Genomic DNA, 16456 nt, shown 5'->3' with positions numbered 1-16456 from the left:
CTGTGGCATATTTGAACCATATCTACTACTCCTAGATGTATTTGATTATAAGCATTTCTGCTAGAGTATTTAGGTCCATGGTGGCTCTTGATTTCCATGGTCGTAGGGCTATCAATCCACTTTAAGTTTAGCTTTAAATCAGCCATCTGAGGTTCGAAACTCTATTCCCCAAATATGAGCAGGACTTTGGATATCTCCTTTAAAGCTGAAGCCCAGAGTAGAATCACGACTTCACTAACATGGAAGTCACTAGCTACTTCTGGCTCTTATTGCAGTTCTTCTGCAGACCTGTCACAATCCTGTGTCCAAATGATGGGCCAGCCTTCCTGTTCTGGGCTATAGCTCACTGATATACATGAATGGGAAGAGAGCACATTTTGTTGTCTGAAGCAGCTTCTTCATAATGCTTCTAAGGCAAGTTTAAATAGAGTTTGATTAGTTGCTATAGTCTGTAAATACCTAACAGAGTTTCCAGCTGATAAAGTTACCACAACCCAAGAATGCGAAATTGTTGCTTTATGGAAGTGTTAGTTGGGGCATTCCAGAACTTCAAGGATAAAGAAAGTCATTTCTGATAAGCTCCAAATGCAATGTGTTCTTCTGTTCTTTAGCCTCAGCTGGATATAACTCTCATCACTAAGATAACAGGTGCATAACAATTGTGTGCTTAATATTCTCTTCTCCATATCTAGGTCAGATGTTGCAATGTTGTACAATGATCGTTCAGTTCTTGAAAACCATCATGTAAGTGCTGCTTATAAGATTATGCAAGAAGACGAAATGAACATCTTGCTAAACTTAAGCAAAGATGAATGGAGGTAAGCCTGCCATACTTGTTAAGTAATATACCAATCATACTCTGCACCAAGAAATAAATTCTTAGGGCCTATTCTATGGTACCTACAATCGAACATGGTTGCAGAAAAGCTCTTCTACCTTTTATCTGACACCAACTCCACAATCACGTATAAGGTCTCTCTCTTTACCTTGGCAGCAAATAAAATCAGAGCAAGACTGATTGCGGACATTGCAGTCGACTGCGCCGGGGATGCTTTTATCTAGGTTTTAATATGACCGATATTTTATACTGGCTTTTTACCGGTTATATTTTGCAAGCTCTGTTTTATACTCCATGCATCCTGCTTTTAACCGTGGAATTTTACAGGGTTTCTATAGATGCTTGGTTGATATTTTTACTTACCTTTTTTAAATGACTGATCTTATACATTGGCATTTTACCGGTAATTGTGCAGCTCTCAGCACATGTTGCACTTGTGCTGCTGCACCTCACAATGTATAGTTTACATGTTCTGTTTTATCCTACTTGCATCCTACTTTTAAGTGTTGGATTTTATAGTGTTTTGTATAGATGTTTGTTTGATGTTGTTGTTTCTGTATATGCATATGACCATTGGTCGGAGCATTCATAAATTGATTGATTGATTGATATACCAATCAGAGGCCCAGCTCAAGTTCACCATGAACCATAAAACCATTCCCAACTGATGAGCTGTCATGTCACCATCTCAGTGATGAACATCTCAGATGACTTCAGAGACAGCCTGAAGATCTATGAAATAGCATGGCATGCCTGTGCATTTGCTACAGCAGAGTATGCCTATTGCCTACATATCAGCATAGTGCTTAACATCAGACAAAATCAAAATTTTGGGACTTTGGAATTTGGCTTTTTTGGTGGGATGGGGAGGAATATTTTCAAGCTTGATTGAATCCATGAGTATAGAATATATAGATGCAGAGGAATGACTGCAGTAATAACAACAGGTTGGTGAGTTTTCTTTAAAATATACATCTGCCATGAGGAAATCAGGAGGTTTCCAGTTGATCAAAGTTTTAAATGCTTTTTATTTGTTTGTTTAAAAGTTCATTTTTGTGCTGAGGAATAAACTAATTGTGTTTTGTCATCAAAACATCACATTCTGGAGGAAATACAACTCTGACTTAGTAATGTTGATTGCCTGCAGAGAGCTACGCACCTTAGTGATCGAGATGGTCTTGTCTACGGATATGTCGGGTCATTTCCAGCAAATCAAAACCATCAGGCACACTCTTCAGGAGACCGAAGGGTAAGCGAGGTCCTCCCATTCTTGCAGGGCTGGCCAAAAAGGGGGTTGCTGCCTCTGGTAAAGGGCTCACCAGTTAGAAAATATGCCTGTAGTGGCAGCCGAGACTTCTGCATTAGTGATAGGATCATCATGTCTCATTTAAGTGCACAGTGGTAGAATTGGCTCTACATTCTTGTCCCTATGGAGCCACATGTTGTATCCTGAGAATAGAGTTCTTGCTCCTGCAACAGTCTTACTGTTGCTGGTTTATAATGAGGCAATGTCTTTGATTGGGCAGGATAGACAAAGCCAAAGCCATGTCCCTGATTCTACATGCAGCCGACATCAGTCATCCATCAAAGACCTGGAACCTGCATTTCCGATGGACTAAAGCACTGATGGAGGAGTTCTTCCAACAGGTACCAAGTCCTCTCCCTGAAAAGCATTAATAAAGATCTCACAAGCTGTGGCTTCTCCAGGAGGTAGTGGGATGATGCATCCCCTTTGTGATTTAGTCCAGATGTTAAAGAAAGGTACCTGTTGCAGGATCCTAGCCCCACATAGGTTAAGCAGGGTTGCCCGTGATAGTCAGGAGCTCTCCCAGAGATTTGTGGCCATCCTGAACAGCACTACAATCATGAATGCAAGAGCAGTCCCTTCTCATTTGCTAGTATCTTGTTTCCAGAAATATATTGCCCCCGGAAAGGGAGATTCACTTTAATTAAAGGTGAAGGTTTTCCCCTGACGTTAAGTCCAGTCATGTCTGACTCTGGGGGTTGGTGCTCATCTCCATTTCTAAGCCGAAGAGCCGGTGTTGGCCTTAGACACCTCCAAGGTCATGTGGCCGGCATGACTTCATGGAGTGCTGTTACCTTCCTGCCAGAGTGGTACCTATTGATCTACTCACATTGGCATGTTTTCGAACTGCTAGGTTGGCAGGAGCTGGAGCTACCAGCGGCCGCTCCCGCCGCTCCCGGGGATTGAACCTGGGACCTTTCGATCTCCAGCTCAGCGCTTTAACACACTTCGCCATTGGGGCTCACTTTAATTATCATGCCAATATCACATACTGTATATACTCGAGTATAAGCCGACCCGAATATAAGCCGAGGCACCTAATTTTACCACAAAAAAACTGGGAAAACATTGACTCAAGTATAAGCTGAGGGTGGTAAATTTCAGAAATAAAAATAGATACCAATAAAATTACATTAATTGAGGCATCAGTAGGTGAAATGTTTTTGGATATTTACATAAAGCTCAAATTTAAGATAAGACTGTCCAACTCTGCTCAAATCATTATTCTCATCTTCTTCAATGTAAATGTGCTTATGTATCCTTTTAATATGTAACAATAGAGTAAAATAATACATGTAATAATAATAATAATAATAAATAGAATAAAATAATAAAGGCAATAATAATAATAATAATAATATCAGAGTGAAATAACAAACATATTAATAATAATAAAAATAGAGTAAAATAAATGTAATAGTAGCAACAATAATAGAGAAAAATAATAAATGTAATAGTAGCAACAATAATAGAGAAAAATAATAAATGTAATAGTAGCAACAATAATAGAGAAAAATAATAAATGTAATAGTAGCAACAATAATAGAGAAAAATAATAAATGTAATAGTAGCAACAATAATAGAGAAAAATAATAAATGTAATAGTAGCAACAGTAATAGAGAAAAATAATAAATGTACCATATATTCTCAAGTATAAGCTGAGCCAAATATAAGCCAACCAGGACCCTCACCCAAGTATAAGCCGAGGGAGGCCTTTTCAGTCTTAAAAAGAGGGCTGAAAAACTAAGCTTATACTCGAGTATACACAGTACATATTTTTCATTGATCTCTCTTCATGCATATGGGATGAGTGGGTGCAAACATTCCCATTCTCTTCCAGCAACCACATGTTTTGGGGCAGCATTGCAGAGCTTGGCAAAGTTAGGGGGTTTTTTGCAATAGAATTTCCAGCATCCATAATCTAGTACGGATAGTGATCATGCTAACTGGAGAATTCTAAGGGAGAAAAGGCAATGTTTCCAAGCTCTAGCTTTGCACCCAATCATATGGAAATAATTTAATGATGACAAAATGTGCCTTCCTTGTCCATGGCTGAGAATCCCACACCCTCATGGGGCTCCCTTTCCCAGATGTGACAGATGTGGCTTGGAGAACTCCATTCCAAACAGCAAAGAAAGGATATGTGGGGACAAGGCTTTCTTCCCTGCCTCTCCCTTCCTCTGGTCTTCTGTTCCTCTTTGCTCAATATACGTCAATAGCTAGGAGTTCTTTCAAAGTCAGTCTGTGGTTCTTACACTTGTTTTCATTTCTGTTTGCAGGCATACAGTTTTCATTGTGTGTCCTTTTCCTCCTGCAGGGAGACAAAGAAGCAGAACTAGGCCTACCCTTTTCTCCTCTGTGTGACCGTAAATCCACCATGGTAGCACAGTCACAAATAGGTACGAATTGGCTGCTTTTCCCCTTATAATAGATAAGAATAGAGCTGTGATCATTATAAAATAAGACCAGACACATTTTTAAGTTTGACAGCCATGTATTTCACTGTCCAGCTCCTTGATGACTAGTACTGCTAATACCACTGTTATTGTTGTTGATTATGTCAATATGCCTTCAAATCATTTCTGTATAATGGCAACCCTAAGGCTTTTCTGGTGTGGAGAGTATGTTACCTGCCCAAGGTCACCAAGAGGGTTCTCATCACTGAGCAAAGAAAAGGAATTCTAGTCTTCATGGTTGTAGTCCAAAACTCAAATCACCACAGCATACTGGATTCTATAAGTTGGAAACAACTGGAGGGAACATAACAATAATTGCATTGTTTGGTAGAACCTGCATCACAGAAGTTTACTAGAAAATTAATAGTTAATAGAAAATTTAATGAAATGTAATGAAATCATTGAAAACAGGTGTTTATAGAAAGCTTTGAACATTCTGGTTTATTCCTTCCTTGGTGGTTTCTGGTGAAAAGGAAGGATGAAAAGGTATTATTTTGCAGTTATAGAATTGCACCAAGGACATCCTGATCAGCTTCGATGTGGTGCCCCTATTTACCAAGGTCCTGGTAGCTGACACCCTCACACTAATCAAACAAAACTTCCCAGAAGACATCACAGCCCTGTTTCATCATTGTCTCACCACTAACTACTTTCAGCGGGACAATGGATTCTATAAACAGAAAGATGGAGTGGCCATGGGGAACCCTATCAGCCCAGTAGTAGCAAATTTCAATATGGAACACTTTGAAAAACAAGCCCTAGAAACAGCACCAAAAAAAGCCAACTGTTTGGTTCAGATACGTAGATGACACCTTCACAATTTGCAGCCATGGAGAGGAAGAACTCAGCAAGTTCCTGGACCATCTTAACAGCATCCACCCAAACATCCAATTCACCATGGAAAAAGAAAAGGAAGGAAAGCTGCCATTTCTAGATGTTCTGGTCATTCGCAAACCCAATCAACAATTGGGCCACACAGTTTACAGAAAACCTACACACACAGATAGATACCTTCATAAAAACTCCAACCATCACCCAAGTCAAAAAAGAAGCACAATCAAAGCCCTGACAGACCGTGCACAAAGAATCTGTGAACCTCACCTCCTCCAAGGTAATTGAACCACCTAAACTGGGCTCTACAGGCCAATGGATACTCCACCACAGACATCAGAAGAGCTGCAAGGCCAAGAACAAGCCATGAGAGTCAAGACAAAGATCCACCCAGAGGAAAAGTGTTCTTACCATACATCAAGGGAACCACTGACCGCATAGGCAAACTGATGAAGAAGCACAACCTACAAACCATCTACAGACCCACAAAGAAAATCCAACAAATGCTACGGTCAGCGAAAGACAAGAGGGATCCTCTCTCCTCTGCAGGAGTCTACCGGATACCATGCAGCTGTGGACAAGTCTACATAGGGACCACCAAATGCAGCGCCCAAACACGAGTTAAAGAACATGAAAGGCACTGCAGACTCACTCAACCAGAGAAATCAGCCATAGCAGAGCACTTGATGAACCAACCTGGACACAGTATATTATTTGAGAACACAGAAATGCTGGACCACTCCAACAACTATCATGTCAGACTACAAAGAGAAGCCATTGAAATCCACAAGCATGTGGACAACTTCAACAGAAAGGAGGAAACCATGAAACTGAACAAAATCTGACTACCAGTATTTAAAAAAACCCTCTAAAATCAAAACAGTAGATGGGAAGCAACACTCTGAGGGCAGAGGAGACCCAAGGACGCTAATGACTGAACAAAGGATGCCCCCCAGGCAAGAGACAAAACCTTTCCAATGCTAATTAGGGTGATTAACTGAAACATTAATGCTGACTTCCCAGTGACAAAGGACTCTTGCCACACCCTGGACTCTCCACAGATATATATTTTTTCCTTTCCTTGCCTAGTTTATCCATGCCACACAGCCTCTGAGGATGCCTGCCATAGATGTGGGCAAAACGTCAGGAGAGAATACTTCTGGAACATGGCCATACAGCCCGAAAGATATACAACAACCCAGTTATAGAATTCCCAGAGTCTAAGCGTGTATTTTGAAATGTTGGAATGGCTATTGTCCTCTGAATTAAGGCCATTTGGCATCATGTAAGAAGCGACTTGAGAACATACTACAAGTCGCTTCTGCTGTGAGAGAATTAGCCATCTACAGAGATGTTGCCCAAGGGACACCCGGATGTGTTACCATCCTTCTGGGAGGCTTCTCTCGTGTCCCCACAAGCTAGAACTGACAATGTCAGGTCTGTACCTCCAGACGTTTTCTCACAGAGAGACAGAGGGGGAGAAAGGGAGAGACTGAGATTGAGAGAGAGAAAGGCTGTGGATTAGGAGGCTGCGGTAGGATCTACCAACTGCCACAGGGATAGGAATTCTGTGATCTTACAGAAGTTGTTGAGTTGAAGCTTGCACCACCTTTGGCCAGCATTGCCACAGGTGACAAATTCTGTGGTTCATCAAAACCAGAATGAATGCATGATTACCAGACCTATCTGGTAATATCAATCACACAGCACTACAACAACAAGAAAATTCCTGGTGTCTTGGTTTTTAGGCTTGTTCTTGGGGTTATTTGAGCTGCTGATTCAGAAAATTCCATTGGATAGACCACATCACTTCTAGATTCTTATATATGGTTATCATGATTTTGGTGGGCAAGCAGATAGCATATGTTCTGCATCTCAAAAACTAGAGCTCAAAGGCAGAAACTGTTACCATTTTTGGAATCGGCTGGTTAAACACAGCCAGAAAGAGGTCTATGATTTGAAGCACCAACATGTGTGTTGGCTAGAGTCATAATGAAGACATCCCATATTAAGGGTGGACAACTTGTGCTCCAACCCAGGTGTTGGTTGGCTGCAAGTCCCATAATTCCTATATAGCACAGCCAATTTAGGGGTGGGTTGTATGAGAATTTTAGTCTACCTATGTCTGGAGTGCCACACACGCCCTTTCCTTTGCTTCAGGATTTCTGAGCAACAAGTTAGTGGCTGATCTTGGGGAAATCCAGCATGCCTCTCACTACAATGCCCTTTCACATATAAATAAAAAGATGAGTGAAGATTGTGGCTCCCCATTTTGAAAAAGAGTGCTGTGACCTCATCTGACTTGATTTTTCTGACATTGCCTTCCTTATCCAAATATTTAACGTATGGGAGGACCCTTGTGTAAGGAAGCAGCAAAATCATAGGGTTTATTATATTATTTATTATTTTATTTACAGTATTTATATTCCACCCTTCTCACCCTGAAGGGGAATCAAGGCGGACCATATTGCACACATATAAGGCAAACATTCAATGCCTTAACATAGAACAGAGACAGAGACAAACGCAGGCTCCGAGCTGGCCTTGAACTCATGACCTCTTGGTCAGAGTGATTTGTTGCAGCTGGCAGCTGGCTGCTCACCAGCCTGTGCCACAGCCCGGGTTTACTTTTAATCTCGTCCAGGATGATCAACCAGTGAGGAGTTAAGAAGAGCAAGGCACCTCAGAAAAGCTTTAGATGTCTACTGCTCTAGAACATCCATTCCTTAACTTGATGCTCTCCAGATGTTTCGTATCATAAACTACATCCCTTTAGACCACTGAAACATGCTGTCTAATGTGTGTTGAAGTCCAAAGCATCCAGAGAACACCACATGGAAGATGTTCTACACAATGCCAGGCAATATTCTTCATCCTAGCTAGTGTTTTCAATTCACATATATTACCTGGCTAATTGAGACTTGTTGGGTTCTCAGATCACGTGTCACCTCTTTCCAGCTTTTGCAGGCTAAAACTATCCATTTTCAAGAAGAAAATAGGCTTCCACTCTCCTTTATGACAAACAAAATTACATGTTGAGAGACCGTGAGGCCTCTTTTCTTTTGTGTGCTATTGGATTCATGCTTGTTCAGATCTTGGTGGGGGATAATGTTTTATTCTCTATGTAATGCCTTGCCTTGACAAGTGTTCTGGGAAAAACCAATGCGAGGAGTTGGGGATTGGACAAAAGGAGAGGCATTGTTCAGTATTGACATCTCAGAGCTGCAGGTTGAATACTGTCTCCCAGGGATATTTCTTGCTCTATTCACTGATGTGACAGAACACTCCTAGTGCATTTTGAAATAACACTTACCTGACATAATAAAACTGTAATTTTGAATATCAACTCCATCACACATTTTTTTTTGTTTTTTAAAAAAACGATCCACAGTTCCTTGCTAGTTCTTACACACACATGTTGCTGCCATGTGAGAAAACGTATTTTGCTAGGAAGAAAAAAGAGAATAATGGGGGAGGAATTAATACTACCTTTGAGACAAACTGATATATTCTAGCTGCTGCTTTTGCTGAAAACAGCCCATTTCTTCAAATACACAGATAGAATAGAAGGTAGTAAAGCCACAGGTTTCTAAGCACAGTAACACAAATGTAGACAAGGAATATAATTAGATACAGAAAGATGCAAATTATGATCCTGTCTATAAATATTCAAAATGTTGTTTGAGATGATATGGGTCATTCAAGTAACTGGTATTAATCTTTAAAGTAGCCTTTTAATATTGATAGGTAAAGCAATAAATTTGCTTGCCAAACATCAGTCTCCTTAGGGTCTCAATCTTCTCCTGAGAGATTCCTTTTATAATGTGTCCAGTTGTGATGACTTGTGTATCAATATTTTCTATATTGAGAATATTGTTGACATTGACATTTGACAATATTGACGTTGGATGACACACATTGCATTGAAATATGAGCAAATAAATGCTCCTCTGACATTGTGGGCGATATTATTAGCAACTATAATGTCACTGCAAGAGTAGATCTGGGGACAGAGCTGACATCCGTGTTTGTGGCAGGATCCTGTTACTGTGTTCTCATCCTCATTACACACCATGTTGTAGGGAGACATAAGAGAAGCCTCCCCGCAAGATCACATCTGGGCATCCCTTGGGCAACGTCTCTGTAGATGGTTGATTCTCTCACATGAGAAGCGACTTGCAGTATGCAACCAAACAAACAAACAAACAGACCTTTTCAGGACCAACCATGACAATAATCTCAGTTAACATCAAAGGCATGTCAGCAGCCAAAGAATAGCTGCTTTATGAACTGTGTTGAGATAAGAAATGTGACATGCTGTGTGTCCAAGAAACACAGGGATAAACAACACAAATGACCAAAAGTTCCAGGAATGATTTTAATGGTGGAATGACCACATGCACAGTATGGAAGTGTTATCTTTGTAAAACCAGGCCTCCAAGTCAACAATGCCCATAACACTGAAGAAAACAATATAGAGGTTATAACAATAGAGCTTATTAACATCACAATTACGTCTATGTACAAGACTTGTTGTACAGGCCCCACGACGAAGACCTGTTTAGTGAACAAACCCTTCAGGCCATGCAGAGCATTCTGTTCTCCTGCTCTGAAGCCAAGAAAGAGCAGTGGATAAAGCTGATAACAAAAGTCAATATGGGCAGGAGTAGTCAGAAGGCATGGAGGCTGTTAAGATGATTGAACAATGACCCTTCACAAACTAATACTCATGTCAACATAAAGAAAGATCACATAGCACATCAACTTCTGTTGAATGGGAAACATAACATTGCCACCAAACTAGGAAGGAAACAAATAGTCAGAGAGCCAGATAATGAGAACAACAACAGTTATGAACCTCTTACATCTACTGAATTGGAAACGGCTTTCAATAAATGTAAAAATGGCCAAGCAGCTGGTCAGGGCGATTTACGAATGGAACAAATTAAGAACTTTGGTCCAAAAGCAAGGCGCTGGTTGCTGAAGCTGATGAACAACTGCATTGTATCCTGTCAGATCCCCAAAATCAGGAGGAAAGCAAGGGTCATAGCCATTTTGAAGCCAGGCAAAGGCCGTAATGACCCAAAAAGCAATAGACCCATCTCCTTGTGCCATTTTTACAAAGTTCTGGAGAGACTTATTCTGCACAGAATTATGGAAAAATTAGACCCATGTATGATTCCACAACAAAAGGGGAAAAGCTGCACATCACAAGTATTGAGCCTGACATGGAAGATGGTTTTGAAAGGCAGCAGATTACAGGAGCTGTCTTCATAGACCTGTCAGCAGCATATGATACTGTAAATCATCTCCTTCTCCTGAGAAAAACATAAATATCATAAAGGACTACCACTTCACCCTCTTCAGAGGAAATCTGCTACAAAATACAAATTTCAGGGTCAGAGAAGCAGCGAAAATAAAAGAATGGCCTCAGAGGAGCATGCTTGTTCCATCAATGTTTAACATTTACACAAATAACCAGCCATTGCCAGAAAGGACAGAGAGTTTCATCTATGCTGATGATCGTGCCATCACCACCCAAGCAAGGAGCTTTGAAAAGGTTGAACAGAAACTCTCCAAAGCTTTAGGTACTCTTATTGCCTATTACAGGGAAAACCAGCTGATTCCCAATCCATCTAAAACACAGACATGTGATTTTCATCTTAAGAACAGGCAAGCATCTCAAGCCCTGAGTATTACCTGAGAAGGAATCCCACTGGAGCATTGCAGCACACCAAAATACCTGGGAGTTACTCTGGACTTATAAGAAGCACTGTTTGAATATCAAGCAAAAAGTGGCTGCTAGAAATAACATCATACAAAAGCTGGTTGGCACAACCTGGGGATCACAACCACACACAATGAAGACATCTGCCCTTGCGCTTTCCTACTCTGCTGCTGGATATGCATGCCCATTGTGGAATACATCTCATCATGTTAAAACAGTGGATGTGGCTCTTAGTGAGACATGCCACTTAGTGAGACAGGATATCCACGCCCTACACCACTGGAGAAATTATGCTGTTTAGCCAGTATTGCACCAACTCACACCCATCTGGAAGTAGCAGCCAGCAATGAAAGGGCCAAGGCATTGACATCTCTGGCCAATTCTCTGTTCAGATATCAGCCAGCAAGCCAATACCTTAAATCAAGAAATAGCTTCCTAAGATCCACAGAGATACTTTCAGGAAAACCCCAACAAGCTAGAATCCAAAAGTGGCAGGTTAAAACTCGTAACCTCAATCCATGGCTGATACCAGATGATAAACTCCCTCCTGGGCACACAGAAAACTGGGTGACTTGGAAGGTGCTGAACAGACTGTGTTCTGGCACCATGAGATGCAGAGCTAATATTAAGAAATGGGGTTACAAAGTGGAATCCACAACATGTGAGTGTGGAGAAGAGCAAACCACAGACCACTTGCTACAGTGCATCCTAAGCCCTGCCACATGCACGGTGGAGGACCTTCTCACAGTGACACTGGAGGCACTCCAAGTGGTCAAAGAAAATCTAGTGTAAAGTCAAGTTTTTGACTTTGTGGTTTTTTAAAATACATTATAATTGTACCCTAAGGTAGCTTCTGACATGATAAATAAAAATAAATCATGTTGTAGGTGAATAGTTGTTTAAATTTGGGAGGTTGTTTGTAAGCCAATAAAAGCTTGCCACCTAGTTCCTGTGATAGTTTTCCCCCACTGAGCTGTGACTGTAATCATTTATATAAATACTTCAGCAAGATATGAGAATCTTGTGACTCTACATTTGTTATAGAACTACAACTTCCAGTATTCTTTATCTTTGACTATGCTAGACTGAACGGATGGAGGCTGGCAGTTTCTGGAGGTCCACCTGATTCCTGTACTAACTCTAGCCTAAATTCAGACTTTTCGGGAATGACAATAGGGCTGATTAGGTACTCAATATATTGACTCTGTTAATAAACTATGGACCTCATCATATTAATGAGGTCCCACAGATTGATTTGCCAGACTCCATGGTGAATTGATGGGGCAGCCAGGCAATCCCAGTACCCCACCTCACTAGCAGTGATGCTTCCCCATCACATGTGGGGAAACGTCGCTGCACTGCTTCCCCTTGCACTTGCCCCATGATTACTTGTGGGAAATGTGAGGCCTCCCGTGTTCTGGGCAAACGTACTAGGACACTTGCTCCCCAGTTCACCACTATGGAACACAGGCTCCATTTATACTGAATATTTAATGTAGTTTCAAACCAGCATTTAATAAAGTGATTTCGCTGTGCAGATGATTACATAGTAAATCCTAGATCCAGTTTGAGGCACCATTGGTGCCTACACAAACCACAGAGTGCTGATGTGCATGAAAGGCTTTCCTTTGCACCCTTTCGTGAGAGTTTGTTGTCTGGCCGCTGTAGTGTGAAGCTAGCTTTGAGCTGCATTAGTGTAGATGGGTCTTAGGTGAGAATGTGCCATTTTTATAAGTTAAAACGTAAAGGTTATCCCTTGACATTAAGTCTAGTAATGTCTGACTCTAGGGGTTGGTGCTCATCTCCATTTCTAAGCTGAAGACACCTCCTAGGTCATGTGGCCAGCATGACTGCTTGGAGCACTGTTACCTTCCCGCTGGAGCGATATCTGTTGATCTAATCACATTTGCATGTTTTCGAACTGCTAGGTTGGCAGGAGCTGGGGCTAAGTAGAAGCTCACCCTGCTCTCTGGATTCGAACCTCCGACTTTTAAATCAGCAAATTGAGCAGCTTAGCAATTTAACTCGCTGCGCCATCGGGGGCTTCCTTTTTTATACACTGCATAAAAACCAAATTTGGTTTCTCAGGGGAAAGTGAAAAGACATATGTGACAATTGCATGATAATAGTAGAAATGTTATCCTTGTTATTTAAAAATGGCAGCTGGAAAATTCTGGGAGCTGTAGTTTCAAAAACTAGTGTTTCTAAGTACTGAGTGAAGATCATTATAATAATGATAACACCATATAGTTGTTATATACTTTCAAGTTGTTTCCAACTTATGCTGACTAAGATGAATCTATCATAGGGTTTTCTTGGTAAGAATTGTTCTGAAGAGGTTTGATTTTACCAATACCTTCCTCTGTGTCCGAGATGTGTGACTTGGCAAAGGCCACCCAGTGACTTTCCATGGCCAAGCTAGGTTTTGAGCTCTGGCTTCCCAGAACCTAACACTTACTGCATCATGCCGGCTCTCAACAGCCATATATGTAGGGTGTGTTTCCAAAAAGTACCAACAACAACAACAACAACAACAACAAAAAGAAAGAAGGAAAGAAAGAAAGAAAACCGAGTTATAGGTGGCAGCACACAGTGGTCCAGGAGGGGAATATTATGCACAGATCAAAGCTATCAAATACATAAAATCATTTTGTTGCAGGGCTTGGAAAACTGTATTTTAAAGCAACAGAATGATTATCCTCTGCACATGTTTTTTTTATTTCTGTAAAATATATATGCTTTACATATATGCTGCTATTACCTGAAATATGGTATTCAAAAGAGTGTCCTTTCTGCTGATACTAATCACTTCTGTCATATATTCTGTGCTGATAAAGTAGTTTTTTACTAATTGAACAGCATTTTTTACTAATTGAACAGCATTTTTAAAAACTCCAATTGTCATTGTTTCTCTTCTTATTTCTCTACAGGTTTCATTGATTTCATAGTAAAGCCTACCTTTGCCCTCCTTACTGACTCCATGGAGAAAATAGTTTTGCCTCTTATAGTGGAAGCTTCAAAATCTGAAACTTCTACCATCACATCAAGGTTTGAGGGGTTTTTTCTCCATATTTTAAAATATTGAATATTGAAATTGCCCTAAATAATATTGCCACCTAGTGGTAATATCTATAAGACATATTATGTGATAAGGTCTAATGCAGGACAGAAAAACTGTCAATATGGGAGGTTTGCATTTTAAACAGAAATATCAGTTTAGCACCCCTTGAGACTCCCTGTGAGACATAAGTTCCTTCTTTCAGAAAAGTCACATATTTTAAAGGCTTGCTTTGCATTTTGGAGAACTAGATTATCTTCTGTATATGGAAATAGCTAAAAATGCATATGGAAAAAAGAATATCTTTTTGACAGTAGGGAAAATTCATATCAGTATGTGTTCAAAAATGTTGTTTATGAATTTCCATGTGGAAAGAGAGGGAGACATACTTGTGTTAGTTACTTACTTACTTAGGCGAGTGTCTTGGTGGTGGATATGTAAGTGGCTGTAGAGCCATATTCTTGGCCCACATCTTCTTCCACAGTGATGACATTGGTCAGAGTTCTGGTCAGGGTTGGCTTGACATGACTTCCTCTTAGCACATTTCTCCCTTTCACCCTCTATTCATGCCTCTTCAAATTCCAATGCACTGCTGGTCACAGCTGACCTCCAGTTAAAGCGCTCAAGGGCCAGGGCTTCCCAGTTCTCAGTGTCTATGACACCGTTTTTAAGGTCGGCTTTAAGCCTATCTTTAAATCTCTTTCTGTCCACAAACATTCCATTTTCTGTTCCTGAGTTGGGAGTAGAGTAACTGCTTTGGGAGATGGTGATTGGGCATTTGGACAATGTGGCCAGTCCAGTAGAGTTGATGTTAGAGGAGCATCGTTCAGTTTTGGTGGTCTTTGCTTCTTCCAGCACGCTGACATTTTTCTGCCTGTCTTCCCAAGAGATTTGCAGGATTTTTTGGAGGCAACACTGATGGAATCATTGCTTTAAAATCCCCCAGGAGGATGATTTTGTCCTCCTTAAGTATCTCTGATAGGATGGTGTCCAGCTGACAGTAAATTTTTTCTTGATGTCTTCATCAGCATCTAGTGTTGGTGCATAGGCAATTATGATGGTTGCTTGTTGATTTTGGGCAAGGTTAATTCGGAAGGTTGAGAGTCGTTTGTTAATGCTGATGGGTCCTTCTGACAGGGGCTTCACCAGGTAGTTTCTGATAGCGAAGCTGACTCCGTGTATTCTTCGCTCTTCTTCAGGCAGTGCCTTCAAGAAGAAGTGTAGGCTCCTTTTTCTTCCTTCAGCTGTCCCTCTCCTACTCTTCAAGTCTCCTGAAGAGCTGCTATGTTGATGTTAAATCGTCCCAGCTCCCTTGCAATGATAGCAGTCCTCTGTTCACTGTCTGTGTTGTCCAACAATATCTGTACATTCCATTTTCCAAAGTTCATTCCCCTTTTTTGGCCGCATGGTGGTGACCCCTCTAGACTTGGCAGTCTAGTCAAGGATAAAAGAGGCAGACTATGTTTAGGGCACCTTTCCTAGTCCCCTCCCCATATGGGGTGAGCTGAGTGGATCCTAAAAAGGGCTGATCAGTTGTGGATACAGCTGCCGGACTACTCAACTGCTTCGGACCTTGAGGTAGAGCGACTGAATCAGTACCTACTTCTCATGTGCCAGTCTGTGACCAAGGACTTAGAGATTTCACAGTCCTGCCCCTGTTGCCACTCGCTGATCACCATAGGACTTTTGTTGGTCTGGTTTTATTTTTCTTGGAGGATGCCTGTGCATGAGTTATTTGTAATGTGTGGAGGTTGGTGTACATCTGATCAACACACAGTCTGCACAGAATGAGTATCTCAACCAGTAGCATAGTTAACATGATGATGGTGGCTTCTCAACCTGTTGCAGCTTTCTTCCACCTTCATAGCTGTTGTAACATGTACCATGTTGTCTTCCATCTGATCCACCATTTAGGTCTTTGGACAAGTATGTCTGAAGAAGACATAGTTGTGTAACCTGGTACACTTAAAAGAGTGTGACAAGAATACACACTGGGTTTGGAGATATTATAGTCTGAGCTGTTTGTGTCCCAAGTTAATGCACAATCTATCTAATCCAAAAGTAAAGAAGGAAGCTCTACTGGATTTAATGCAATTTACTCTTTTGAAAGTATCCATAAGGTTACACTGTTAATCTTCTGTTCTTTAATAGTGATATGCAGGGAGGGAGCTGTGCTGAACTCAATGGGGTAATTTCCAACTTGATACCCATGGTTTTGCACTGCTAGTGTAAAACAAG

The 16456-nt window shown here is 40.9% G+C and overlaps 1 protein-coding gene across 5 annotated transcripts in view; it reads left to right on the top strand.

The window, feature by feature from the left end:
- pde1a (phosphodiesterase 1A) overlaps nucleotides 1–16456 on the top strand; it is a 241411-nt gene that overhangs the window by 199516 nt on the left and 25439 nt on the right. For all 5 annotated transcript variants that reach the window (XM_062963250.1, XM_008115488.3, XM_062963264.1 and 2 more), the window contains exons 8-12: nucleotides 693–818; nucleotides 1986–2087; nucleotides 2365–2485; nucleotides 4463–4544; nucleotides 14091–14208. In XM_062963250.1, coding sequence (XP_062819320.1) covers nucleotides 693–818; nucleotides 1986–2087; nucleotides 2365–2485; nucleotides 4463–4544; nucleotides 14091–14208 — 549 coding nt within the window. The remainder of the gene's footprint in view (nucleotides 1–692; nucleotides 819–1985; nucleotides 2088–2364; nucleotides 2486–4462; nucleotides 4545–14090; nucleotides 14209–16456) is intronic.

The sequence above is a fragment of the Anolis carolinensis genome, chromosome 1 (genome assembly GCF_035594765.1).
Source record: "Anolis carolinensis isolate JA03-04 chromosome 1, rAnoCar3.1.pri, whole genome shotgun sequence".
Classification (NCBI taxonomy): domain Eukaryota; kingdom Metazoa; phylum Chordata; class Lepidosauria; order Squamata; family Dactyloidae; genus Anolis; species Anolis carolinensis.
Note: the sequence above shows the minus strand (reverse complement) of the source record. Positions and strands in the feature narration are given on the sequence as shown.